Genomic DNA, 27,612 nt, shown 5'->3' on the forward strand with positions numbered 1-27,612 from the left:
GAGAAGCTGCTGCCCCCACATATTTGTAGTTACCCTCAGTGTTACCCCTCCTCCCTGGGAACTGCCCTCACCCTCCCTGTTGGACTCTCAGCTCACTTCTTTATTCCGTCTCCCTCTGGTTTATCGCTCTACCTTTCCCTTTTTATTTACCGTCCTTTTTCTTCTTCTTCACTTTTTTCTTCATTTTCTTCCTCTTGTCCTTCTTCTATATCTTCTTCTCCTTCTGTTTTTCTTTTCATCCTTATTGTCCTTCTTCTCCTCCTCATCATCTTTTTCTTCTTCTTCTCCTTTTGTTTTTCTTCTTCCTCCTCTTTTTCATCATCTTGTCTTCTCCATCTTCTTCTTCTTCTCCATCTTCCTCTTCTTGTTCTTCTTCTCCCTCCTCTTTTCCTTCTTTTCATCCTTATTCTCCTTCTTTTACTCTTTATTCTCTTTCTTTTCCTTCTTCTTCTTTTCCTTCTTCTATTTTTCTCTTACTTCTCCTTCTTCTTCTCCTTCTTCTTCTCCTCCATCTTCTTCTTCCTGCTCTTTTTCTTCTTCGTCTCCTTCTGTTTTTCTCCTTCTGTATCTTCTTCTCTTCCTCCTCCATCTTCCTCTTCTTCTACTTCTACTTCTTCTCCTCGTCCATCATCTTCTTCTTCTTGTTCTACTTCTTCTTCCCTCTTCCTAATCTTTACTCCTCTGTCTTTCTCATCACGTTATCATACTTTCCTTTTTAATTTGTTCTTCTTTTCATATTATCTGCACCCTAATAAGCACAACACAAAAACTAAAAATCAAAGAAGGAACTTCAAAGAACACATTTATGCTTCTAAAAGGTTGAATTTTCTATCTAACCAAGCTTTGATACAATTAATGCAAAACAAGAACCGTGACGAAGAACGGATGTCTGAATTTACCCGCCAAGGCCCTCTGGTGGTCGTGCAGATTGCGACATTTTAGTCTTCGAGGCAAAGGCACAATATTATTTTCTTGTATAAACAATACTAGCAGCTTTGCTAATGCTAAAGTTTTCACCAGTCAGCGTTGCAAAACTATCGCCAGATATGTGCAACGCGATGTTTCTACTTGCCAGATGTTATTGCAAACATTGCTTTTGTTTTTTAAAGAGTTGTATATTATAGCTACGTTTTATTGTTAAGCAACTTCTAGACATCCTTAGTCGTTTCAGAAAAGACACCAACACAACATATCTTAGTTTGGGGTGGATGGATGGGTCAACAAAACATTGAACCTAAACACAGGAGACCACAGTTTGTTGTTTCTTTAAACCGTAATCTAAACCGTGAGTCCCTTTGTAGTCGTTTTCCTTCTCTCTGGGGTTGTTTGGCATCGATTTAGTGTCTTTTTGTGAATTTTTGTCGTTTTAAATCTCTGCTGTTGTTATTTTGCAATTTTATGTTGTGGTTTGGAGTCTTGCTTGACGTTTTGCATCTCTTTGTGGTTGTTTTGAGTCCCCAGCTCATTTTTTTTGGCCTCATTTTGTGTTCAATTTGAGTGTCTTTGTTGATGTTTCGCATCAATTTGTAGTTGTTTTGAGACTCTTTGTTGTTGTTTTCCGTCTCTGTGGTTGTGATGAGTCCATTTGTGGTAATTTTGTGGTCCTTTGTAGATGTTTTGCATCAATTTGTGATTGTTTTGAGTCTCTTTGTACCTTTCTTGCATCTCTTTTCGATTGCTTTGAGTCATTTTCTGCTAATTTTGTATCTCTTTGTGGTTGTTTTGAGTCTCTTTATGGTTGTTTTGAATCCCTGTCTAATCATTTTGTGTGGCTTTGTGGTGGTTTTGGGTATCTTTGCCATCATTTTGCATCTCTTTCTCCTCATGTTGGGTGTCCTTGTAATTGTTTTGCATCTTCTTGTAGTTGTTTTGAGTCCCTATCTAATTGTTTTGCCTCATTTTGTGTTCAATTTCAGTCGCTTTGTAGATGTTTTGCTCAATTTATGGTTGTTTTTAGACTCTGTACCTGTTTTGCATCTCTTTTTGATTGCTTTGAGTCATTTTCTGATCATTTTATATCCCTTTGTGACTGTTATAAATCCCTTTGTAATCATTTTGTATCTCTTTGTAGTTGTTTTAAGTCCCTATCTAATCATTTTTGTGTGTTTTTGTGGTGGTTTTGAGTCTCTCTGTCATAATTTTGCATCTCTGTGGTTGTTTTGAGTCTATTTTTTTGCCTCATTTTGTATTCAGTTTGAGTCTCTTTATCATAATATTGCATCTCCTTGTGGTTGTTTTGAGTCTCTTTGTTGCTGTGTTGCATCTCTTTGTCATGGTTCTCAGCTTCTTTGTAATTGTTTTGCTCCTTCTTTGCTTGTTTTGAGTCTCTTAGTTGTCACATTGCATCTATTTGTGGTCATTTAGAGTCACTTTTTTGTTGTTTTGATCTCTTTGTGGTTGTTTTTTAGTCTGCGTAAGGATATTTTGAGTCTCTTTTGGATCATTTAGTCACTTTGTTGTTGTGATTCATCTCTCTGTGGTCGTTTAAAGTGATTTTAAGGTTATTTTAAGTCTCTTCATGATCATTTTGTATGTCTTTGTGGTTGTTTGGAGTCTTTTTCTCTCTAACTACACATTTTATCCTTAAAACAAACTTTATTTGTAGAAAACGGTCCTTTCTGATGGATGACAGATCAGTGAACACAATCATGGATCGTTCTGGAAAGCGATGACAAACTACATATTTGGTCATTTTGTGTAAAGGACTTGCAGAATCGTGCTTGATGAAAAAAATGCTCTCCTCTTGCTGCTGTGATCTCATGCAATAACAATGTGAGGATGCGAGAACGGTGGCTTTCAAAGCTCTGCGTCGTCCTCACATGGCGAGGCGTCCCAGGTTGTTAATGACGGCGGCCGGGTGGGAAGAGCTCCGACTAACCTGCCTTAAAAAGGAAAACTATCCCATCCTGACAGACTGCAGACCCTCCCAGAGCTGGAGGAAGCCCACATTCACAAACAATGTGTGCCATTAATGATGATGTCATTAGCATGTCTGACAGGGAAGGGAGTTTAAAGGGAGGTTTCCCTCTGCAGCACACACGCTGCCAGCTCAAAAAAAAATAAACCTGTCTGAGTCATTGAATATCTAAAATTTAGAATTCTGTCACCATTTCAGTCTGGTTTTCACAAAAAATAGTGCTGTTACTGCTGCCATGAAGGTTATATATGATCGAACTGAAGCTCTCGACAAGAAGCAATACTGTTTGTACCTCTTTACTGACTTTTCAAAGGCATTGTTGATCATGGTACTTTAATCAAACATCTTTCAGCTATTGGTCTTTCTCAACAAGCAGTTGGGTGGTTTGCAAATTATCTTAAGCAGAACCCAGGCTGTTTAAATGGAGGGCTCTTCCTCTCAGGTATTCCAAGTGAAAAAGGGCGTCCCTCAAGGTTCTGTGCTGGGCCCATTATTATTCACTATTTACAGAAATAATCTCTGACAGAATATTAGCACTGGTAGCAAGACGATTGGCTGAGTGATGGAGGACATCAAGCCTGTTAATGGCACACTTATTGGTCATTTTATAGATGACATCACTGTAGTCGAACATGGGAAGGATGGCCATCTTCACAATTATCATTACAACTTGTGTTTGATAGAGTCCAGGAACAACTTTGTCATCTGCAACTTCTTTTAAATGCAGACAAAACAAAATGGATGTTCTTTACTACTTCAACAACTGCGAGATCGGCACTGTCTGGAAACATTTTAACAAGAAATGATCAATAAAGTGAGTTGGTATCTAAGTTAATATGCAGTTTAGGGACTTTTTAAGTCCATGGGATATATCTTGCATACATTTTTATTAATGATAAAAAAGTAATGTTTTTATGTTCATTATGATCATGTCTACAAATTCCATAATTATTTATTATGGAAACAATCACTTTTTAATAAAAAATGACTGGATATCACTAAAAAGTCAACTAAATAACCATCCCAATTTAATAACAACCATCTTCTAATTAGCTAAACAATAATAAAATGAGCTTATTCAGAAATTATTTTGATTGTGTTCTTTTTATTGTTGAGATAATCATGACAGATATTTCTTTTTTGTCAATATATCATTTTTTTTAATGGAAATTAACAAATTGTATCTGTGTCCCAGAAATCACTTTCAACTAAATTTCCCGTTACAAAAACACCTCTCAAGGAAGTGTGTTAATTCCAGATCACATGACCTGCTCCACATGATGTCATTTCCTCCTGAAGAAAAGACTGGCCAGACTCCAAGGCTTTCTGAGTTATTTAATATAAAGTAATCAACAGGTTTACTACAATATCTTCATAAATAACTTTACATTTCAATTTTGCTCAATTGTATATATAATATTTTAGAAGAATCTTTCTGTAAAAATGCCATGTGGTTTCTGGTTGATTTTAGGCCTGAAAACAGCAAAAATATCAACTATGACACCTGCCAACTATGTTACAAAAAGTCCCTTAATTATATATTGAGCCACCTACTTTTAAATATCTAGGATTTTTAATTGACGACCATTTGTCTTATAAGGAGCCCGTTCAGTATATGGTTGAACAACTGAAACTCTTATTAGGATTTTATTACAGAAGCAAGTCTTGCAACAAGCTTTTCATCCTGTCATTGACTATGGTGATATGTTGTCTATGAAGGCTCCTGCTAACCGTCTTAGCATGGTGGATAGTGTGTACTATGGGGAACTGAGATTCATTATCAGATGTGGTCCCCTTATTTATTCTAAAGTTAACTGGACACCTTTAAGTGCTGGACGTCTCAGTCATTGGTGTTTATTTACAGAACCATTCTGGGTATTGTTCCTTCCTATTTGTCTTTTAACAAGGAAACATGGAAGTTACAATCTCTGATCTATTGATACTCTGCAATTTGTTGTCCCCAAAATAGGTTCTGAACTGGAGAAGAAAGCCCTTAAATTTTTTGCACCTGATGCTTGGAATAAATTGCAACTTCCAGCCCTTGTTGCACTGAATGAGTTTAAAGTTCTGGTGGAATCATTACAAGTCTTATATGTGAGCGAGTAGTTCACATAGTTTCATCATCACAGGGGGCTCTGTGCGGAAGTCTTGATAGTCTTGATTAAAATATTTTTTAACTATTATTATTATTATTATTATTATTTTTTACAAGTTGGTAGCTTTAAAAAACCACTACATCTACTATGATACAGGTTTCCAGCACAAACACCGTGACTGAAATCTTATTAATACCTCCAAATGACTCAGTTTCATTTATTAAAGTTATATTTTAAAGATTGTAAAAGATGACATTTTTAAATTTCACATGTAAAACCCATCAGTAAATTATATTAAATACAGTCTAATGTCCAAATATATCACACAAATACAGACTAAAACACAGAAAGTACTGTAATAATGCTTATAATTGTTAAAATGATGCAAAAGTCACCACAGACAGCAGCTGTAGATTTTAATACACTGGATAATAATCAATTTATGATGAATACAGGTGATCAGCTCCTGAAAATAGATCTTGAAACCAAGCTGAGAGACTTTTGGCCTCAATTTTTTACTTATTTAGTATTTATAATGTAATTTAAGAAGAAATTCATGTACGATATTGTTCAACATGTTCAACACAGCAGCCTGTAAGTCTCACATCCCATAATAGAAAGTGAATTGTGCAGGTTTTTATCCCTCTGGAGTTCCTCAGGAGCAGCAGAGACGACAGCCGGAGTAAACACCTCCTCCTCTCAGGACTTTATAAGGCCGGTTCCTGCTCCAGGGGACGTTTAGAGTAAACACTGAAGGTTTTAGGTAGAAAATGAACCTGCAGGAGAACAAAATGAGGCACGACTGCTTCACTTATTCTGTTTTAATGAAACGTTTCTCATCACTGGCGTCACAAGAATCACAACGTTGTTAAATAATCCAGCAAACAGTCGAGATGAGAAGCATTTAGTTGAAGCTTCACATCTTTACTAGTTCTAAAATGAATAGAGGGACTGTAAAAAACTCTCAGTGATTTTAAAAAAAATACAGAAAAATAGAAGAAAATGATAAAAATGACAAAGATACGACATAAAAGACAGACTAAACTTTAAAATGATAAAAGTGCTCCATAGATAAAGATTATTGCTGTTGTTTTTGTTACTATTACTTTTATTTTATTTACTTTTAGTGTCACATAAATTAATAAGAATTTAGTTATTATGATTATTATTTTAGTATTATTATTATTATTATAAACATTACCATTTTTTTAGTAGTATTGTTTTTATTATAATTATCATTGTTATTATTGGTGTTATTATCATCATCACCATCATTTTTAACTATTATTATTATTATTATTATTATTATTATTGTTTTTATTATTTTATTTTATTTGTATATTCTTTTTATTATCATTTTTATTTTATTATTATTATTATTGTTGTTATTAGGAATTATTATCATTGTTATTATTGCTATTATCGTCATCATAATTATCATTTTTTACCATTATTATTATTATTATTTTATTGGTATTATTATTGTTGTTGTTATTGTTTATTATTGTTATTGTTATTATATTGTTATTACATTTAAATATTATTTATTATTATTGTTATGATTATTCTTGTGATTATTTTGATATCATTATGATCATTGTCATTATTATTATTATTTTATTTGTAGTATTGTTTATTATTATTATTATTATTATTATTATTATTATTATTATTATTATTATTATTATTACTATTATTACTATTATTATTATTATTATTATTATTATTATTATTATTATTATTATTATTATTATTATTATTATTATTATTATTATTATTATTATTATTATTATTTACTCAAATAGAAATTGCAAAGCAGTAAAGTTTAAGGCACCAACTTAATCTAATTGAATTTCTGTAGAGGGTGTAATTCTCTTCCTGGCCGCCAGATGTCGCTGCTGCTTCGCGCTTGAAATCAGAAACGGTGAGTTTCCGGTGCTGCCACCGATCTGAAGCTGTCAGCTCCAGACTGGGTCACCGCGGCGGAGTTTGAAAGTCCAATTAATGCAGGTAAGTGCCATAAAAATGATTATTGTCGGGGCAGTATGTGGAGGTGTTGCTCCGTGACTGAGAGCTGCTTTGACTTTAGCCGTCAGCGGAAGAGGAGAGAAGAAGACGGAGGCAGGAAGCTCGAGTGTCCCGGTTCAGGTTCGTTAGCACAGGCTAGCTAGCAGCCGGTGCTTCCTTTATCGGACAGTACCTGATTTACACTCCTGTTTCCTGTTTACGGTTGACTCCAGCTGTGAAGTAGTTATGTTTTTATGATTGTTTCCGCTTTCTTTGTATGTCACCTTTTTATTTGCTAATGTGAAAGCAATCGCCAGAGTCTCTTCCCAAGTGTCCGAAGTTGGAACTAGTAGCCGGTAGCTGGTCGCTGCAAGCTTCGCTGTCTCATCGCTAAAGTCTTAAGTTGTGTAATTTTTTTTCCACCTTCTTGCTCGTTTTTCCTCCAGTCGTTGATCATGAAGAGCTCCAAGGACGCGGTGCAGTCAGCTGCCAGAGAGTTTCTGCAGTTTGTCAACAGAGGAGTGTCTCCATATCACGGTAAAGTAGGAAAAAAATGAGACTTTATCCCGTAAATTATGTGAAATCCGTGTCTTAATATAGATTTCTGTTTGGCGAATGGTGGTGATTCGCTGTTTGGATGCATTTAAATGTACTTAAATACACGTTCAGTACATTTTAAGTGTTACAAACTCCTTTGTCACAGTATATACACAGTATATATTATGTTATTGCAGAACTTATCAGACCAAACTCCATTCAGAAATCTTTAAATTTAAAGTCCGCTTGCCTCTCAGCACACATTTCAGAATCAGAATCAGCTTTAATGGACACAAACCATATAAGAAATTTGGTTCTGGCTGTTGGTGTCGCTACAGGAATAAGAAAAGAATAGTAAAATAATTATAGAAAAATTATAGAGATATTTACTCATCTAGTAGAGAATATATGAACATATAGTTGTGCAAAATGACAACTCCCAAAGTGAGAATAATGCAAAAAGCAGAGATTTTGGTTTTTATTCTGTATTAATTACTAAGCCATGTGTACTGAAAACATGCCAGACTTTTAATATACTCTGCTAAAACTGTTAAAGTTCAGTAAAAATGACTTGTTGTCGATTATATTTTCGATATTCAGCAGTAAAAAATCAGAATCAGCTTAAAAGGCCACAAAATGTACAAGGAACTTGGTTTGGGCTGTTGGTCCCGCTCTAGGAATAATGTAACGAGAATAATAAAATAAGAAATCTATATATTTTTACACATCTAGATAATAATATACATGCATATAGTAGTGCATTGGTCAAGTGAGAATAGTTGAAAAAGCAAAGATTTCTACCAGATACGGTTTTATTCTGTATTACGAAAATGAGTTTTGCAGCGTAGACACAGGCAGTTGTGTCAGCTTCTAATTCATTTTCAGTATTACTCTCATCTTAGATATTATCAGAGAGTACAAATATAAATATCCTTGTGTTGTATGATTAACTGGAAGACGTTTACTATGATCAGAGACAAAGAAAACATGTGAGAAGTAAAAATAAAAGCAAATAATTAAGATTTTTGCTTTAAAAAGGACTGAAATGATTATTGATGACTGGCTAATAGAATAAGTGAAGTGCACATATTTTAATTATTGTCTTTTTTTTCTTGGTAGATTCGTTAGTTTTATAATTATTTTTTTTTCTCCAGAACATACTAAAGCTGATTATTTATTATTACAAGTCCAGTTAAGATAAGATAGCAGGTTGTGTTTGATAAGGAAGAAGCTGTTTGGAGTTTGGTTTGAGATTCTTGTTGTGTCAGCGTTAAAAAGTGACGACTCTGAGGCTGAGATAAGATTAACATGGAACAGATCGTTGATAATCCGTCCTACCTTTGCACTGCGAATAAACTCTGTATTCTACTTAACTGGTCACACAGTGTTTTATTCAGGAAATATGTGAGAAAGTAGAAACAATAATAAGGTGAAAAGATTAACAGGATTGATGACTTCTGATACCAAAAGCAGAGCGACAGAATTTCCATGTTTTGGGAACAAAAAAGTTTCCAACATGATTTAAAATTCTCTAAAAATGACCCAGAACTTTTCCAAAGTGACTTGATTAAAAAAAGAAGAAAAGGGAAAGCGAATTTTCCAGCATGACTTTAAATTTGACAAAAATATCTCAACAATTTTCTAAAATGATTTAAAACATTTCCAGAGATTCAAATTCTTCAAAATGGTTGAAAGAATGTCCTAAATAACTTTAAATTGGACAAAATTATTCAAAATGTTTCCAAAATAACAAAAAACAATAGATGAAAATGATAAAACCTGGAACAAAATAAAGGAATAAAATTAGATAAAAATGTAAAAAATATTATTTAATAATTTAAAGGAAAGACGCTGCATAAAAGCCATTTGAACGTTTTAAAATAATGTTGCTTTAAGAAGTGCTCCATAAATAAAATTATGAAACACATTTTAGTGCCAGAAAAAGTAATAAAAAAACATAAAATCCAGATAAACACTTCAATCACAGGTAAATAAAGACCAGTGAAAGAAGAAATAAATAAATAAAAATCATTTAAAAATAACTATCCCCAAAATAAATTCGTACAATTAAACAGTGAAATGAACTGAGTACGTACAAAAAATGTTAAAAAAATAATTAAAAGCAAAAGACACTAATGTGGACTTGCTCTTTAAATAAAGATTAGTATGATATTAATACATTTTAGTGCCACTAAATCAAATAAAAGAATCACAAAATCAAGATAAACACTTTAATAACAGTTAAAATTATAAAAACCAATGAATGAAAAAATTATAAAAATGACAGAAAATGGCAAAATAGTAAAATGAACTCAGTGTAAATTTTAAAAAAAAAATTTAAAGGATAAAACACTAATGTGTGCTTTAAAAGTGCTCTATAGTTAAAGATTATGATTTTAATACATTTTACTGCCAACAAAAACCTACGAATGAGTCATAAAATCCAGGTTAAATTAGGGTAAATGAGTAACTTGTTGTGGATTCTGATAAATTGTTGTTTTTGCTGACGTTCAGTGTTCTTAAATCTGATCGTTTATCTTTTATCTACTTGGTGATTTTAATTGTTTTCTCCCTGCAGTGGTTGAAGAATGTAAACGTCGTCTGCTGGAGGCCGGATTCGTGGAGCTGAAGGAGACGGAGTCGTGGAACGTGACGCCGTCGAACAAGGTGAGTGGACTGAGAGTGAAAATAAATCTGAAATAAATATAAATGATCTAAAATGTTAAATGAGCCAGACGCGTCTCTCTGCAGTACTTCGTCACCAGGAACTTCTCCAGCGTCATCGCCTTCGCCGTGGGCGGACGCTACCTGCCGGGAAACGGCTTCTCCATGATCGGCGCCCACACAGACAGCCCCTGCCTCCGGGTGAGACTCCGCCCACCTCACCTGCCGGCCAATCACACACCTGCACATCTGTCAGAGCAGAGCGGAGCTGAAACGTGAGGAGGCAGAGAGACGCCACGCTGAAACCGTTTAGAAACCAAAAGAAACGCCTGAGCTGGGATGAAAAACTAAATAGAAAATCTGCTTCTCGAACATTTTTTTATTTTTAGGGCCGATACCAATGCACATTATTGGTCATCAAGAAAATAACTGATATTTGGAGCCGATATGCATTAAATGTGATGTTTGAACTGCATGTGAGAGCAGAGAAGCTGCCATTCATAAACATTCTCCATTAATGAGGGAGACTAGAACTGAATATGTACAATAGAAACAGGAGGGATTCAATTATCTCCTGTTTATGTGCATCGACTGGCAAAAGAAGTTTCCAAAATGACTTAAAATTCTCTAAAAAAGGACCCAAAACTTTTCTAAAGTGACTTAATTTAAGGTAAACGGTTAAAGAATTGGCCAAAATGATTTAAAATCTGACACAAATGACTCAACAATTTTCTAAAACATTTCCAAAGAAACAAAACCTCAAAAAAATCTTCAAAATGGTAAAAAGAAATTTTTCAAAATGACTCCAAAATTGACAAAAATGACTCAGAGTGTTTCCAAAGTGACTCAGATTTCTCCAGGATAACTCAAAACATCTTCAAAATGGTCGAAAAATGGTTCAGAATGACTGAATGATGTTTCTTAAGTCACTGAATTCTCCAGATTCCGTGAAACAAACAGGACAGATTCAATTCTGTCCTCTGTTTATTTGGGATCGACTTAAAACAGGACAAAATGCCTTACAATTCTCTAAAGTTACCCAAAACTTTGATCAAATAGTCTGAAAGAAATTACTAAACAATTTTCTAAAATGACTCAGAACGTTTCCAAAGAGATAAAACCTTTAAAAATTTCCAGTGACAACAAATCTGACAAAAATTACTTAAAAACTTTGTAAAATGACTTGAAACTTTACCAGAATGATTCAAAATTCTCCAAAATGCTGAAAATCCTAAAAAAAATTCTTCAAAGTGCTTTAAAAAATTGCCCAAAATGACTTAAAAATTGACAATAATGACTCCAAATGTTTCTTGAGTCACTTAGAATTCTCCAAATTCTTCAAATTCTCTAAAATGACTTAAAAGTTTTCCACAGTGACTCCTTTTGTTGTTTTTAAAAGTTTAAATAATTGTCCAAAATGACTTAAAATCTGGCAAAAATGACTCAACAATTTTCTAAAATGATTCAAAACGTTTCCAAAGTGACTCAAGACTCTTCAAACTTGCAAAAAATTGACAAAATGGTTAAAAAGATTCTCCAAAATGATTTTAAAATTGACAAAAATGACTTAAAATGTTTGTCACCTAGAATTCTCCAAATTCTGTAAAATATAAGCAGGACTGATTAAACCTCTGCTCTTCTTCTGTATTTTCTTAGTATTTCATGGTTCTACCATTTTAAAGCATTATTAATTATTGTTTTCCAGATTCTGTTTCACGTTAATCTGTGCTAACTTAGCCGCTAGCTATTAGCTGCTAGCCGTTATCAACTAGCCATTAGCTGTTAGCGTAGCATTACACACGGTGAGAGAAGCTCACTTCCTGGTTTCTTATTCAGCTTTTAAATGCCGACTGTTGAGCATTTAATTTAGCAATAATTTCACTTTTATTTTGGAATCCAGCCGGAAACATGATGTGTTTCCAGTTTGGTGTCATGTTTATTATGGTCTGTTTGCGGTTCCAGGTGAAGCCGAGGTCTAAGAGGACGAAGCAGGGCTGTCTGCAGGTCGGGGTGGAGTGTTACGGCGGCGGCATCTGGAACACCTGGTTCGACCGAGACTTAACCATCGCCGGCCGCGTCATGGTTAAAGTAGGATCTGTTCAATAAAAATAAAACAAAATCTACCATTTTCAGTTTTAGCTGCTGGTGTGGAGGTAGCTAAAACTAGAAATTTAATTCTAAACGTCTCGCACTTCTCCTAATAATATTTTCCATTTGATAAAACTGAGATTACACAATCCAAATAAATCTAATATTTATAAATGGTGAGAAAACTGTTAAAATAATCTTAAAAAGAGCAATCGAAGACACAAGTAAAATAAATAAAATCTGCAAAGAAATTGCACAAAATAAATCAATTAAAATAAGCTCAGTAACTGTAAAAACAAAATTATTTCAGTGTCACATACACTAATAAAAAAACTAGAAAATAAAAACTAAAGCTTGGATATTTATATTTTTATTTTATGTCATTTTACACTCTTTTTTTTTAATTGTGTGGATTTTGAAAAGGGCTCTATAAATAAATAACATCATGTATTTATTCATTTATGTATTTTAGGGCTACAGAAACTAATTTGAAAAATATATAAAATAAAATTAAAAAAACTTGAATATAATTTTGATGTATTTATTTTATTTTAAATGTCTTGCAATTTTTACAATTTTTTTTCCTTTCTCCTGTGACCTGAAAAAAATAATTCAAATTTTTGTTCTTTTGACAAATAAAAAAATCTAAAAGGGACTCCATAAATAAAGAATATTATATATTTATTTTATTTATTTATTAATTTATTTTTGTATTATTTTAGTTGCACAGAAACTAATTTAAAAAACATATATAAAATCAATGATAGCTTGAAAATGGAATTATAATTTTGCAGGTGAACTAATTATTGTATTTCATTATTTTTCTCCTGTGGCTGGAAGAAAATAATTTTGAGTTTTGCTCTTTTAACAAAAATAAATAAATAAATGACCTCCCAAAAAATCTGTCTTTTAAAAAAATATATGTTGAATAGATTTTAATAATATTTATGCTTTTTTTAAATGCCTTTTTATTTTTTTGGGATTCTAGTATTTTTATAAAGAGAAAACCAAATGCTGAGGGGTACCAAAAGAGAATTGACTGATTAATTCAAGTTGACAAGATAAATTCTTCATATCATGTGATTTAAGCAGTTTCCCCGTCTCATTATTTTCCTTTTGTGTGTTTGAAGGCCTAAACTTCCTTTTTGTTACTTAATTCAAATCCATAAAATGTCATTTAAGTAGTAGTTTGGTTCCAGTTAATGTGAGTCTCCAGTAAATTAAATGTGAAATCCTTTGAAGTGACAGAAACGTGTTTTTCTTCCTGCAGACGGACGGCCGGCTGGTCCACCGTCTGGTCCACATCTCCAGACCTCTGCTGAGGATCCCTCACCTGGCCATCCACCTGCAGCGCGACATCAACGACTCCTTCGGCCCCAACAAGGAGAACCACCTGTACGTCCACAAACTCCGCACTTTAAGGACTTTATTCAAATATTACAGCTTGGCCAAGTTTGAATACACAACAGAATATTGTGAAATTTAACTGTGAATGCAGGAAAATGTTATTGTTGTCAAACATTGAAGAGACATTTTGTTGGTTTGTGCTTCAGCGTGCCGATCATCGCCACGGCCGTCCAGGAGGAGCTGGAGACCGGCTGTACGTCCTCTGGAGACGCCTCCTCTGCCGCCAACACGGTAAAAAACTGTAAAAATACTCCTAAAAATGCTCTAAAATGACTCGAAACTTTTCCAAAGTAACTTGTTTTTTTTAAAAAAAGGTAAAGAATTCTTCAAAGTGACTTGAAGTCTGAAAAAATGACTCAAAATGTTTCCAGAGAGATTCAAAATTATCCAGAATAACTCAAAAATTCTTCAGAATGGTTGGAAATTTTTTCCAAAATGATTTAAAAATTTAAAGAAATGACCAAAGTGTTTCCTAAGTCACTCAGAATTCTCCACATTCTACAAAATAGAAACAGGAGAGATTAAATTATCTCTTCTGTTTATTTGGGATCAACTTAAAATTTGACAAAAGGCCTTAAAATTCCCTAAAATGAGTCAAAACTTTGACCAAAAAAAAATGACAACAGTTTTCTAAAATGACTTTGAACATTTCCAGAGTGATTCAAAATTCTCCAAAGTGATTAAAAACCTCAAGAAAAACTTCAAACTAGTAAAAAAAATTGGCAAAACGATTTAGAAATTGTTCAAAATGACTCGAAATGTTTCCAAAGTGACTAAATTTTTTAAAAAAGTGGTGGAAAAAATGTCCAAAATGACTACAAATGTGAAAAAAACTACTCAGCAATTTTCTAAAATGACCCAAAACTTTTCCAAAATGATTCAGAATTCTCCCAAAATGATTAAAAATCATTTCAAAATAACTTAAAAAGAAAAAAAATGAAGTAATAATTATAATAAATAACATAAATTGACAAAAATGACTCCAACCTTATCCAAAATGATCAAATACCTTAAGAAATCTTCTAAATGGTACAATTTGTTTCCCTCAAATGTCTTAAAATATGAAAAAAAAATTATTCAAAATGTTTGTCACTTAGAATTCTCCAAATTCTCCAGAATAAAAACAAGAGTGAGTGTTGCTCTTTTTAAAATAATTTCAACAGTTTTCTCACCATTTATTAATATTTTATTTCTTTGTATTGTGTAATCTAAGTTTTAAGCCGGAAACTGGAAATGGAAACTATTATTTAGACAAATGCTAGATGTTTAAAATTAAATTTAAAAAGATGTAGCTCAGAAGGTACATATAAAAATTCTAATTATTAAATAAAATAAAATGTAAAGAAAAGAGAAAAAAGCACAAACAGGTGGAATTACACTGAACTAAAGCAGATAAAATATGATAAAAGTTGTAGAAGAACAGAAGTTGCATTTAAAACTAGGAATAATTCTGCAAAATAAATAGAAGCTCGTTTCAAAAAATACTGAAATCAGATCAAAGCGGTTAAAGTTGCAGCTAAAGTTTCATAGTCTTTTAGATTTTCTGATGAAGACGGATTAGAAGAATCTCAGTAGAGATTGAATTTGCTTCTATCACAGACTCTTAAAATGAAGCGATGAAATGGGAAAATCAGAGTGTTTTCCTGCGTCTTTCTTCTCCTCAGGCTGAGAAGCACCACCCGGCTCTGGTGAAGGTTTTGTGTTCGGAGCTGGGCGTCGAGCCGGAAGCTCTGCTGGACTTTGAGCTTTGTCTGACCGACACTCAGCCGGCGGTGAGTCAAACATTCACCTCCTGGAGCTGGTAAAAAATCCACTGTGACCCTCTGAAGCTGCAGAAATCTGTTGAAATCTGGTTAAACCCGCTGGAGAAACACACACAGAGGCGTTTAAATCATGTAAAAAGAAAGTCTGGAGTAGCAGTGAAACGATAAGAGAGCAGATTATATGTTGAAATATCATTATTTAACTTAAAAACACTGTGTGCTAACTCATATTTACGAGGTGTAATTACACACAGGAACACTTTTACACTGACATTTGTCTTTTCTAACCGACACTTTGATGGTAAACGACTTTAAAAATGAAAAAATTACAACTGTTTTTATTGAAGTTTTTGTGATGTGATTTAAAAACCACTGTTAGAACGGAGTAGTCTTAAATGTGGGCGGACGTAGCACAAGATATCTGGAGAAATCATGACTTCCTGCTGTATTTAAACTTCGTTGATGGAAAGAATGTTAAAATTAGAGCTCCATCCAGTGATTACTTTAATTAATTATGAATTATAAATTATCTGGGAAAAAAATCTGCAGGTTATCTCGAGATAAACTGAATGCGTCATGGTACTTTCTACCTGCTAGCATTGTTAGCTTGAGGCTAATTCATGCTTTCTGTGCGCAAACCAATGCAGGCATTGAATTTCCCACACAGAAAAACACACAGGAATATTTTTTATCTGGTGACAGATTCTGCTGTAGCTCAGTGGGTGGACGTAGCACAGGATATCTGGAGAAATCAGGACGTCCTGCTGCGTTTACACTCTGCCAGTAGAAAGAATGTAGAAATGAAAGCTCCATCCAGTGATTACTTTAATTAAAACTCTGTTAATTATGCATTATAAAGCGTGTAAAGAAAATCTGAAGGTTACCTGGAGATAAACTAAATGAGCCGCAGTACTTTCTACCTGCTAGCATTGTTAGCTTGAGGCTAATTTATACTTTCTGTGTAGCCTTTGAATATCTGGTTCCAGATTAACACTGCATTAATGTGATAATTTCAGAGATGGAAATGAGAAACAAAACAAGAAGCTCCTTTATTTAACTGCATTATCAGTAATTATGTTTATATTCATGAGGGATCCGCAGCCAGATAAATGTCTTGGTATTATTTGGTTATTTCCTTCTCTTTTCTGCAGGCTTTGGGAGGCGTGTACGAGGAGTTCATCTACTCTCCTCGTCTGGACAATCTGCACAGCTGCTACTGCGCCCTAAAGGTCACATTTAACACTCGTACATTTAAATAATAATAATAATTCTGTTCTTTATACCTGGAAAAACCTGTGATATTTTCCTCTATTTCACTCATGCTGTTTGGCTTCTGTCAGGCACATTCTCGGTTCATTTATTCAAAAAAGCATCGCAATTAGCTGCAACCGAATTCTTTTTCTTGTGTTTTGTCCTAAAAAGTACTAAAAATGGTTGTTTTATTACCCTAATATTGCACTGTTTGGGTGAACATCTGCCTCAACCCTAAAACTGAAATAATTAAAAGTAATTTCAGCGTTTTTACTCGCACAAAAAAGTCACAAAACATTAAATTAAATCAACTTGGCAGCAATTTCTGCTTCTCTCTGAATTTTTTTATCTTTTCTCAACAAGCAGAATGAGCTTTTTTATTGCACTTTGTAAATAAACTGTCTTTTTTATTAGTATTTTGAAGACTTTCTGTCTGTTCTCGCTCAGGGGCTGTTGGAGTCCTGCTCTGGAGACTCTCTGGCCAACGATCCCAACATCCGGATGATCACTCTGTATGACAACGAGGAGGTGAGGATTGATGGAGGAGAATCAGTCTGAGATTCATCCTGAAGGTGGCTTTGAACGTCTCACCACAGCTGCTACTGCATCAAAAGCTTCAAAGCATTTGTGGAAAATGAGAGAGCGCTTTGATTTGGGTTGAAACTGCAAAATTCAATGATTTAAAGCAGGGGTGTCAAACACGAGGCCCGCAGGCCAAAACCGGCCCTCCAGAGGGTCCAATCCGGTCCTCCAAGTGTAAAAATTACAGAGAAGACATTAACTGCAGATTGTAAATTAGTAAAACTATAAATTTAAAATCATTTCTAGACCATGACAAGTTGCTTGGATCAGAAAGTAAAATACTAGATTGTTCATTGGTCTTTTGTCATTTTGTGTCTCATTTTTGTAACATTTTGTCCTGTTTTTGTTGTTTGTTTTGTTTGACTTTTGACATGTCTCATGTCTTTCTCATTTTGTTTCTTGTTTTTTGTCACTTTGTTACTTTTTGTCTAATTTTTTGCCTCTTTCATGTCATTTGTCCCATTTTTTTTGCTGCCTGTCGTTTTGTCTTGTTTTTGTCATATTTTTTCTTGTTGTTTTCTTGACTTTTTTGCTGACTTTTGTCGTTTGTCTATTTTTTCTCATTTCTCGCTTTTGTCATTTTTTGTCTCGTCTTTGTCATTTTTCCATTTTTTTGCTGCTTTGTAAATTTTTTATCAAATTGTTCATCATTTGTCATTTGTCAAATTTTTTTTGTCTCCCTTTTGTCATTTTGTGTCTTGTTTTTGTAATATTTTGCCTTGTTTTTGTCGTTTTTTTGTCATATTTTTGTAGTTTGTCTCATGTTTTTATGCTTCATTTTTGTCGTTTTGTTTTCTTTTTGTCTTGCTTGTGTTGTTGGTCATTTTTTTTGTCATTTTGTTTCTTGCTTTTGTCTTTTCTTGTCTTGTTTGTGTCATTTGTGCAATTTTTTGTGTAATTTTTAGTTTTTTGTCGCTTTGTAACTCTTTTGTCTAAATTTCTTTGTCTCTTTGTTTTGTTTCGTGTCATTTATCATTTTGTTTCTCGTTTTTGTGGTTTTGTGTCTCGCTTTTGTAATATTTTGCCTTGTTTTTGTTTTTTGTCCGACTTTTGTCGTTTGTCTCATGTTTTTTGTTTTGTTTCATTTTTGTCATCTTGCGTGTCTGTTTTATCTTGTGTTTGTCTATTTTTTTTGTTGTTTTGTTTCTCACGTTTGTCCTTTTTTTGTCCGGTTTGTCATATATGTAATTTTTTGCCTTGTCTTTGTCCATTTTTTGTCACTTCAACTTTTTTGTCAAGGTTTTTTGTCTCTTTTTTGTTTTGTGTCATTTGTTTCATTTTTTTGTCATATTGTTTCTTATTTTTGTCATTTTGTGTCTTGTTTTTGTAATATTCTGTCTTGTTTTTTTTGTTTTTTGTCTCTTTTAAAGTCAAATACTGTATTGTTCAGTTCCAGATGACTAAATGTTGTGTTCCTTTGTAGACACACTGTGATCTGGAAGTTGTAATGTGGAAATGATAAACTGAGGCATAATATTGGTGAAATTTAATTTATTATTCTTTAGAAATTTCAGGTTGTTCTTGATGTTTTTTACAAAGATAATTCCTTATATGTGAACATATTCAGAATGTACTTTTTGGACTTTTTTTCTAGTGACTGAGATGTTACATCTAATCATGAATTAAATCTGAAATTCAGCAATAGAGAGCATTTGTATACCTGAAAACGAACCCTACATTGCTAATGATTGAAGATGCAGCTTATTAATTTCTCTGGTGACTTTCTGAGGCTTTTTGTTGTGTTTCTCCCTGCAGGTGGGATCAGAAAGCGCTCAGGGAGCTCAGTCCAATCTGACGGAGCTCATCCTCAGCCGCCTCGCCGCCTCCCCCTCCAACCTCACCGCCTTCCAGCAGGCGGCGCCGCGATCCTTCATGATCAGCGCTGACATGGCTCACGCTGTGCACCCCAACTACCAGTCAGTACCAGCGACATCAGTCACTGTTGAATGAAAACATGTGGTTTTTATTATTGTTACATTTTATACAATTCAGACCAGCCAGTAAAAATTCTGCATGTTATCTCTGGATAAACTGAGTGCTCTCTACCTGTTAGCCTCGTTAGCTTAATTTCTTTTCCTGAGGTGTGTCTAGCACAATGGATGGATGTAGCACAGGATATCTGGAGATATTAGGACTTCCTGCTGTGTTTAAAGAAAGCATGTACAAAGAAAAGCTCCATGGAGTGATTACTTTAATTAAAGCCACCTCATTTGAGTGTAACTTTATCAGGTTTAATTTTAATTTTATTGACCTTTTTCTGTCAGGGAGAAGCACGAGGAAAACCACCGACCAGCTTTCCACAAGGTGACGACATTTACTTACTGAATAATGTTTTAAAGTAGTGAATATTGATTGAGTTGATGATGTGAAAAATCTGACCTCATTAGTTATTGAGTTAAATATTCTTAAAGTTGGAGTCATGTTAGTTTTTGCATCATTTTCTTCTCTCCAATCTCTGGATTGATGTTTGAAGAGTCATAACCTGAGAAATAATGTAGTTCGAGTTCTGAAATTTGGCACATCCATTGATATGTACATGTAATCTTTAATGGTTCAACCCTGCTGTGATAGAAAAATACAAACCAGTGCAAATTTGGATAAAAATGTTCATATATCTGTCTATTCCGATATTCCACCAACCATAAAACCTTCACTTTTCACCCCAAGAGGCTCAGTTTATTTCCTGTCATTGGCACCAATAGGAGCTTTAGAGGATGGTGTCAGGCAGAGGAATATTTTATGAGAAAAATGTTTATGTTTTTTGCATTTTGACCAATATATGAACATGCATTGAGCAGGTATGATGGTGAAACCACTCCAGTAGAGTTCTATAATATTGTTGCTGGGCTAAAAGAAAAATCTTGGTTTTCCAACTCAAAGTGCTTTAAATCATTTTTATGAAATGTTCTGCCAGAAGCATTTTCATTCAAGTTTATCTATATATTTTAACTTGTTTTTGATTCCTTTATGAAGATCTGCTTTAATTCATTATAACCTCTTTAGCAAAGAGTCACACAGAAACACTGGGTTGGGGAAGTTGATAAGTTGGTAATAAAGTTAATAATACATGATGAACTGATGTCAGCATTGAAGCTGTTTTTGAAGTTGTTCAATTATAGATGGAAAAGTTTCCCAGTTCACTTCCTCTTTGTGCATCTTGGTGCCCATGTTGTTACATAATGGATGGATTTTCCTGGATATTTAAAAGATATCATACAATTTGGGTTTTTATTTTCTGAATATCTACTATGAGGCAAAATGGCAGAAAAAAATGCAAACAAAACTCCTAATTTAATTTTTTTTCTCATAAAGAGCCTCTGACTGACACCAAACTCTACATTTTTAAAGCTCGTATTGGTGCCAATGACAGGAAACAATCTGAGCCTCTTAGGGTGAAAAATGAAGGTTTGATGGTTGGTAGAACATCGGATTAAACAGGAATATGGACATTTTTAACCAGATTTGCACCATCATATAACTGGTTTGTATTGTTCTATCAAAGCAGGGTTGAACCATTAGAGACCACATGTTCATATCAATGAACCTCCACAAAACTACTCTACACTATATAGTGATAACTTGTATTATTGGGATAATTGCTTCTGAAATATTTAGATAATAAACATGAATGTCATTGCTTCTGGTACATAAAGTTATTTGAAGGACTATCCCAGTAACAATATTATAGAACTCTATCGAAGTGGTTTCACCATCAAACCTACTCAATAAATGTTCAAATATTGGTCATAAATGCAAAAAACATAGTTTCAACCATTGTTTTTCTTCATGAAGTAGCATCTGAATGGCACCAAACTCTGAAGCTCCTATTGGTGCCAATGACAGGAAACAATCTGAGCCTCTTAGGGTGAAAAATAAAGGTTTTATGGTTGGTGGAACATCGGATTAGACAGACAAATGGACATTTTTATCAAATTTGCACCTTCATATAACTGGTTTGTATTATTCTATCAAAGCAGGGTTGAACCATTAAAGACCTCATGTTCATATCAATGGATGTGCCAAATTTCAGGACTCTAACTACATTATTTCTCATTATGTTCTCTTCAAACATTGATTCACACATTGGTGCAAAGAAAATGACGCAAAAATCAACATGACTCCAACTTCTTTAAAGATTTGTAACTACACGTTTTACATAATAACCGATGTATGCAGAGTTAAAATCTGTTGAATTGAGCTGAAATGACCCACATTATTTGAGTTTTTTGGCTGTTTTTAATGTGACTTTTGTTCATTTCAGGGCCCGGTGATCAAGTTCAACAGCAACCAGCGCTACGCCACCACCGCCGTCACCGCCGCCGTCGTCAGGGAGGTCGCCAGTCGGGTCGACGTGCCCCTTCAGGTGGTTACAGACGGAAGATTTTAATTTCTTTGTGTGTCTTGAGTCGCTCGGAGGCGAACGCAGATCTCCTAGCAACGTGTGAATTAATGTATGAAGGAAAACAAGGGGGCAGCGAATATAAGAAAAAACGAGCGAGGAAGGTTTCTCTCTTAGTTGGCATTTAATCATAGTTTATTTGACACGATGGGATCCGCTTCAGTCTGATGGCAGAAACATGACATGTTTTAATGGAAAAAAAGACGTCTTGATGCTAATGATATTAAACGTAACATCTCTGGACACAGAAATAGGATGGGACACCAGTGAGATTTGAATTCTTCATTGTGTTCCTGTGAAAGCGCCAGAAAGTGACAGATGATTATTTCTTTCAGTCTTGCACAAAAGCTTCTAAATGCCATCTGTGATAAGAAGACGGCGAACGAGGGAGGTGATAAAGTTTCATAACAAGAGCGTCAGCAGCGAGTTAAATGATGATGGTAATTTACTGTACATCTACTGTGAACACATAAGTTTGTTTAATCTTGTTTGTATTTTTATCTGGTGCCTCCAAACTGAGAAAATCGTCTAACGTTCTTCCAGGTTCCTGATAGTAACTTAGAGCTAAGAAATCAACAGGATTACTAAACAATGTGTGAGCAACAGTTTCTTTTTCACGCTGGAACCTTCAGCAGTCGTTGGCTTTTGCTTCTCCTCTTCAAAATTGGATCCTGATGTTTGTTTTCGATGGATGAAAGCATCCAAACTTACTTCCTGTTTTGCAGCTTCACCACCAATTCGACTGACTCGAAAAATCAAAAATCTGCCTGATTTGGTGAAATCTGGAAAGAAATTGCAGCCTGTGAGTCGTTTTAAAACTTTAAAACCCAAATTGGCAGACATTTATAAAATATAGATGTGATAATGAGCCTTTATCGATCCCACAGTGGATAAATTTGCATTCATACAGCAGCAAACATTGAAGAAAAAAAACACAAAAGTACTGTTTCTTCCATGTGAATATTCAAATTCCTCTGGATGTGGAACTCAGCCAAAAGTACCTCATTTATTGGTGTGGTTAAAAAGTTACACGCCTAAATCAGCTTTGAAGTAATTTGCATTGTTTTGTCATTGTTTTACATATTTTTGTGGTTGTTTTACATCTTTCTGAAGTAGTTTTGCATCTTTTTGTAGTTGTTTTGCATCGTTTTGTAATTTTGCATCTTTTTGTATGTTTTGCATCTTTTTGTAGTCGTTTTACGTCTTTTTGAAGTAGTTTTTCATCATTTTGTAATTTTGCATCTTTTTGTAATAGTTTTGCATCTTTTTGTAGTTGTTTTGCATCTTTTTGTAGTTGTTTTGCATCTTTTTGAAGTAGTTTTGCATTGTTTTGCATCTCTGTGAAGTTGTTTTACATCTTTCTGTAGTTGTTTTGTATTTTTTTTGTAGTTTTGCATCTTTTTGTGGTTGTTCTGCATCTTTTTGTAGTTGTTTTACATCTCTGTAGTTGCTTTATATCTCTCTGTGGTTTGGCACCATTCTAGTTTTGCATCTTTGTAGTTCTGTCTCTTTGTAGTCATTTTGTGTCTCTTTGTAACCATTTAGAACCATTGCCATGGTTTTTGTCTTTGGAATATCTCTGAGTCCGCAGTTGTGGATCTCTTTGCAGCCGTTTTGCATCATTTTATAGTCATTCGCCATCATTGAAATTGTTTTGCGTCTTTTTGTAGTTATTTTACATCTTTTTGTCGTTGTTTTGCATCTTTTTGTAGTTCTTCTGCATCCTGGTAGTTGCTTTGTATCTGTCTTTGGTTTTGCATATTTTTGTTTTTTCATCTCTGTAGTCATTTGTGTCTCTTTATAATCATTTTTAACCCCTTTCAGTGTTTTTGCCATCTTCAGAGTATGTCAGACTGAGACTTCCTTCTGTCTTGTGCAGGACGTGATGGTTCGGAACGACAGCCCCTGTGGAACCACCATCGGTCCCATCCTGGCCGCCCGGCTCGGCGTCCCGGTGGTGGACATCGGAGCTCCTCAGCTGTCCATGCACTCCATCAGGGAGATGTGCTGCACCTCCAGCGTCCTGCAGAGCACCGCCCTCTTCAAGGTAACAAACTTTATCGCTCAGAAAGTGTTCAACCAACAACTCTCTGACAGTCTCAACAAAAACTTCAACAGTCGTTTCAGTGATTTCAATCCACACTTTCTTCTCAGCTTCTGAAATGGAACAAACCTTAAAATATTTTCACTTTTGGTCTAAAGATTTGAAGAGTCACTGCCAACTTTGAGAAACTGAGACTAATCATTGGACTAAATAATCAGATGTTTTATCCAATAATAAGAAGAAATCAGTAGATGATTAAACCTTATGTGTCCTTGATTACAAATTTCTCAGGTGAGTTAGTTTATCTGCAAATACAAAACAACCTGTGGTTTCAGCTTCTCAAATGTGAGAACTTATTGTTTTTTGTTTGTTTGTTTGTTTGTTTGTTTGTTTTACTTGTTCGCAAAATATGAATGCCGGGAAAAGAAAACTTCGTATCGCAGCAATAGTTTCATAGCTCTTTGATAGTGTTTACCATCTTTGTAGTTGCCTTTTGTGTCTTTGTAGTTTTTTTAATCTCTGTAGTTCTGTGTCTCTTTGTGCCTTTTTACAATCATTTTGCATGTTTGTCATTGTTTTGCATCTTTGTTTTATGTTTGTTGTTTTGCATCTATTTGTAGTTCTTTTGCATCTCTTTATTTTATTTTACATCTGTTTGTAGTTGTTTTTCATGTCTGTTTTTTTATCTCTTATTGTTTTGCATCTCTTTGTGGTCATTTTGCATCTCTTTGTGGTCATTTTGCATCTCTTTGTGGACATTTTGCATCTCTTTGTGGTCATTTTGCATCTCCTTGTGGACATTTTCCATCTCTTTGTGGTCATTTTGCATCTCTGGTCATTTTGCATCTCCTTGTGGACATTTTCCATCTCTTTGTGGTCATTTTGCATCTCTGGTCATTTTGCATCTCTTTGTGGACATTTTGCATCTCTTTGTGGACATTTTGCATCTCTTTGTGGGCATTTTGCATCTCTGGTCATTTTGCATCTCTTTGTGGACATTTTGCATCTCTTTGTGGTCATTTTGCATCTTTTTGTGGACATTTTGCATCTCTTTGTGGTCATTTTGCATCTTTTTGTGGAAATTTTGCATCTCTGGTCATTTTGCATCTCTTTGTGGTCATTTTGCATCTTTTTGTGGACATTTTGCACCTCTTTGTGGTCATTTTGCATCTTTTTGTGGTCATTTTGCATCTCTGTGGTCATTTTGCAGCTCTTTGTGGACATTTTGCATCTCTGGTCATTTTGCATCTCTGGTCATTTTGCATCTCTGCGGTCATTTTGCATCTCTGTGGTCATTTTGCATCTCTTTGTGGTCATTTTGCATCTCTTTGTGGTCTTTTTGCATCTCTTTGTGGTCATTTTGCATCTCTCTGTGGGCATTTTGCATCTCTTTGTGGTCATTTTGCATCTCTTTGTGGTCATTTTGCATCTCTTTGTGGACATTTTGCATCTCTTTGTGGACATTTTGCATCTCTTTGTGGTCATTTTGCATCTCTTTGTGGTCATTTTGCATCTCTTTGTGGACATTTTGCATCTCTTTGTGGTCATTTTGCATCTCTTTGTGGACATTTTGCATATCTTTGTGGTCATTTTGCATCTCTTTGTGGACATTTTGCATCTCTTTGTGGTCATTTTGCATCTCTTTGTGGACATTTTGCATCTCTTTGTGGACATTTTGCATCTCTTTGTGGACATTTTGCATCTCTTTGTGGTCATTTTGCATCTCTTTGTGGACATTTTGCATCTCTTTGTGGTCATTTTGCATCTCTTTGTGGTCATTTTGCATCTCTTTGTGGTCATTTTGCATCTCTTTGTGGTCATTTTGCATCTCTGGTCATTTTGCATCTCTTTGTGGTCATTTTGCATCTCTTTGTGGACATTTTGCATCTCTTTGTGGTCATTTTGCATCTCTGGTCATTTTGCATCTCTGTGGTCATTTTGCATCTCTGTGGTCATTTTGCATCTCTTTGTGGTCATTTTGCATCTCTTTGTGGTCATTTTGCATCTCTTTGTGGACATTTTGCATCTGTTTGTGGTCATTTTGCATCTCTTTGTGGTCATTTTGCATCTCTTTGTGGACATTTTGCATCTCTGGTCATTTTGCATCTTTCTGTAGTTTTTTATCTCTTTGTCATTGTTCTGCATTGTTTAGACTGAATTATTCACTGAATATTCAAGAAAATAATCCTCAGAATAAACAATTAAAACAAGCTGCAGCATTAATCAGGACATTACGGTTATGAAGCTTCCAGCTGTCGTGTGAATTTGAAATAAAATTTCTCTCAGATTCTGTTTATTTATTTATATCACACGTGTTTTTAGCAGATGGGGATTTTTCTCACTGTTCTTCTCAGGTCTGTGAGCTTTGAAGGATTCAGGAATTCAGCTTTGGAACTGTTGTTTTTCTTGTTTTTATGTCGATTTATTTAAGTGTATTTTTTTAAACCTCGCTGTCTCTTCCTGTCTGCTTCCTCCTCAGGGTTTCTTCGAGCTGTTTCCCACCGTGAGGAGCTCGCTGGTCGTCGACTAGAAGAACCACAACCGAAGGACAGAAAGTATTAAAGGCGTCATTTTCTGTTTGTTTGTGATGAAAATGACGACACTTAACATGCTGTAATTTTAATAAAATCCACATACAAAGATGTAAAACACCAGTTTCTTTCGTATGAACAGAAATCATTTAGAATAAAATGTTTAAAATCCTTCTCTTGTGTTGAAGCTTTCTGTTTCTTCCTTCTGTTTGGTGAAATGCTGCTCTATCCTCGTCCTGCTGCAGTAATTTAATTTCACCTCCTCAGTTTTGTCGACGCTGCCAAGCGCCTCGGCTGGTTTTTGGCAGAACAGGATGGACTTCTGAGCCACGTCGTGATGCAGCGACAGGAGAAACTTGGACTTTTATCACCTTTTTAATCTTAGAAAGCAGCAGAGCTACTGAAATAAAGAATGTAGAGAGTGAAAAAACAAGCAGATTGCTCATAATTTAGCAGAATAACCCTCCAATTAATCCACTTTACTTAAAGATCATAACACTGTTGAGACTCTGATGAAATGGACATTATTGGATTTTTTTTCATCAATGGAAAAGAGATGCTAACTAAACATAAGTGTAAAATGCATACAAAAAGACCAGAAAGAGATGCTAGCCAATGGAAAAGAGATGCTAGCCAATACAAAAGATGCTAACCAATAGAAAAGAGATGCTAGCCAATGAAAAAGATGCTAACCAATAGAAAAGAGATGCTAACCAATAGAAAGGAGATGCTAGCCAATGAAAAGGAGATGCTAACCAATAGAAAAGAAATGCTAGCCAATAAAAAAGAGATGCTAACCAATAGAAAAGAGATGCTAACAATAGAAAAGGGATGTTAGCCAATGAAAAACAGATGCTAACCAATAGAAAAGAGATGCTAGCCAATGAAAAAGATATGCTAGCCAATGAAAAAGAGATGCTAACCAATAGAAAAGAGATGCTAGCCAATAAAAAAGAGATGCTAACCAATAGAAAAGAGATGCTAGCCAATAGAAAAGAGATGCTAGCCAATGAAAAAGAGATGCTAACCAAACGTAAATAAATGTAAAATGACAGCAACAGATCGCCTCATAATTTAAGAATAACCCTCCAATTAATCCAGTTTACTTAAAGATCATAACGCTGTTGAGACTGTCAGAGTTGTTGATAAAACTTATTGGACATTTTTGTCATTTTTACCAAATATTTGACAATATTGGTGGCAAAACTGCATTAAATACATTACAGAGGCTCTCATAAAACATAATAAGGAATGTTTTTTCCATTTGTTTATTCTTAAGTTGATATTAAATTGTTTCTATGTAGATATGTAAACAAACCTGGGAAA

General features: G+C 34.5%; 1 protein-coding gene across 2 annotated transcripts; it reads left to right on the plus strand.

Annotated features, from left to right (window-relative positions):
* The first annotated feature begins 6,909 nt into the window (after positions 1–6,909).
* On the plus strand, positions 6,910–26,460 carry dnpep (aspartyl aminopeptidase). 2 transcript variants are annotated; one of them, XM_023261262.3, is made up of 15 exons: positions 6,910–7,023; positions 7,467–7,557; positions 10,136–10,224; positions 10,309–10,422; positions 12,184–12,309; positions 13,580–13,704; positions 13,863–13,947; positions 15,381–15,488; positions 16,631–16,708; positions 17,178–17,258; positions 19,068–19,228; positions 19,577–19,616; positions 21,574–21,675; positions 23,591–23,758; positions 26,235–26,460. In XM_023261262.3, exons 1-15 carry the CDS (start codon positions 7,018–7,020, stop codon positions 26,283–26,285), a joined length of 1,425 nt encoding a protein of 474 aa, XP_023117030.2. In that variant the 5' UTR covers positions 6,910–7,017; the 3' UTR covers positions 26,286–26,460. The 2 variants fall into 2 exon arrangements, with proteins under 2 accessions (XP_023117030.2, XP_054864083.1); XM_055008108.1 differs by lacking the exon at positions 6,910–7,023 and adding an exon at positions 7,024–7,161.
* The last annotated feature ends 1,152 nt before the right edge of the window (positions 26,461–27,612 follow it).

The sequence above is a fragment of the Amphiprion ocellaris genome, chromosome 24 (genome assembly GCF_022539595.1).
Source record: "Amphiprion ocellaris isolate individual 3 ecotype Okinawa chromosome 24, ASM2253959v1, whole genome shotgun sequence".
Classification (NCBI taxonomy): Eukaryota; Metazoa; Chordata; class Actinopteri; family Pomacentridae; genus Amphiprion; species Amphiprion ocellaris.

Bases quoted from the DNA above. Each gene is read 5' to 3' on its own strand.
- dnpep (XM_023261262.3), top strand. The intron at 10,225-10,308 runs GTGAGTGGACTG...GTCTCTCTGCAG, and splicing joins ACGTGACGCCGTCGAACAAG to TACTTCGTCACCAGGAACTT. The intron at 13,948-15,380 runs GTAAAAAACTGT...TCTTCTCCTCAG, and splicing joins CCTCCTCTGCCGCCAACACG to GCTGAGAAGCACCACCCGGC.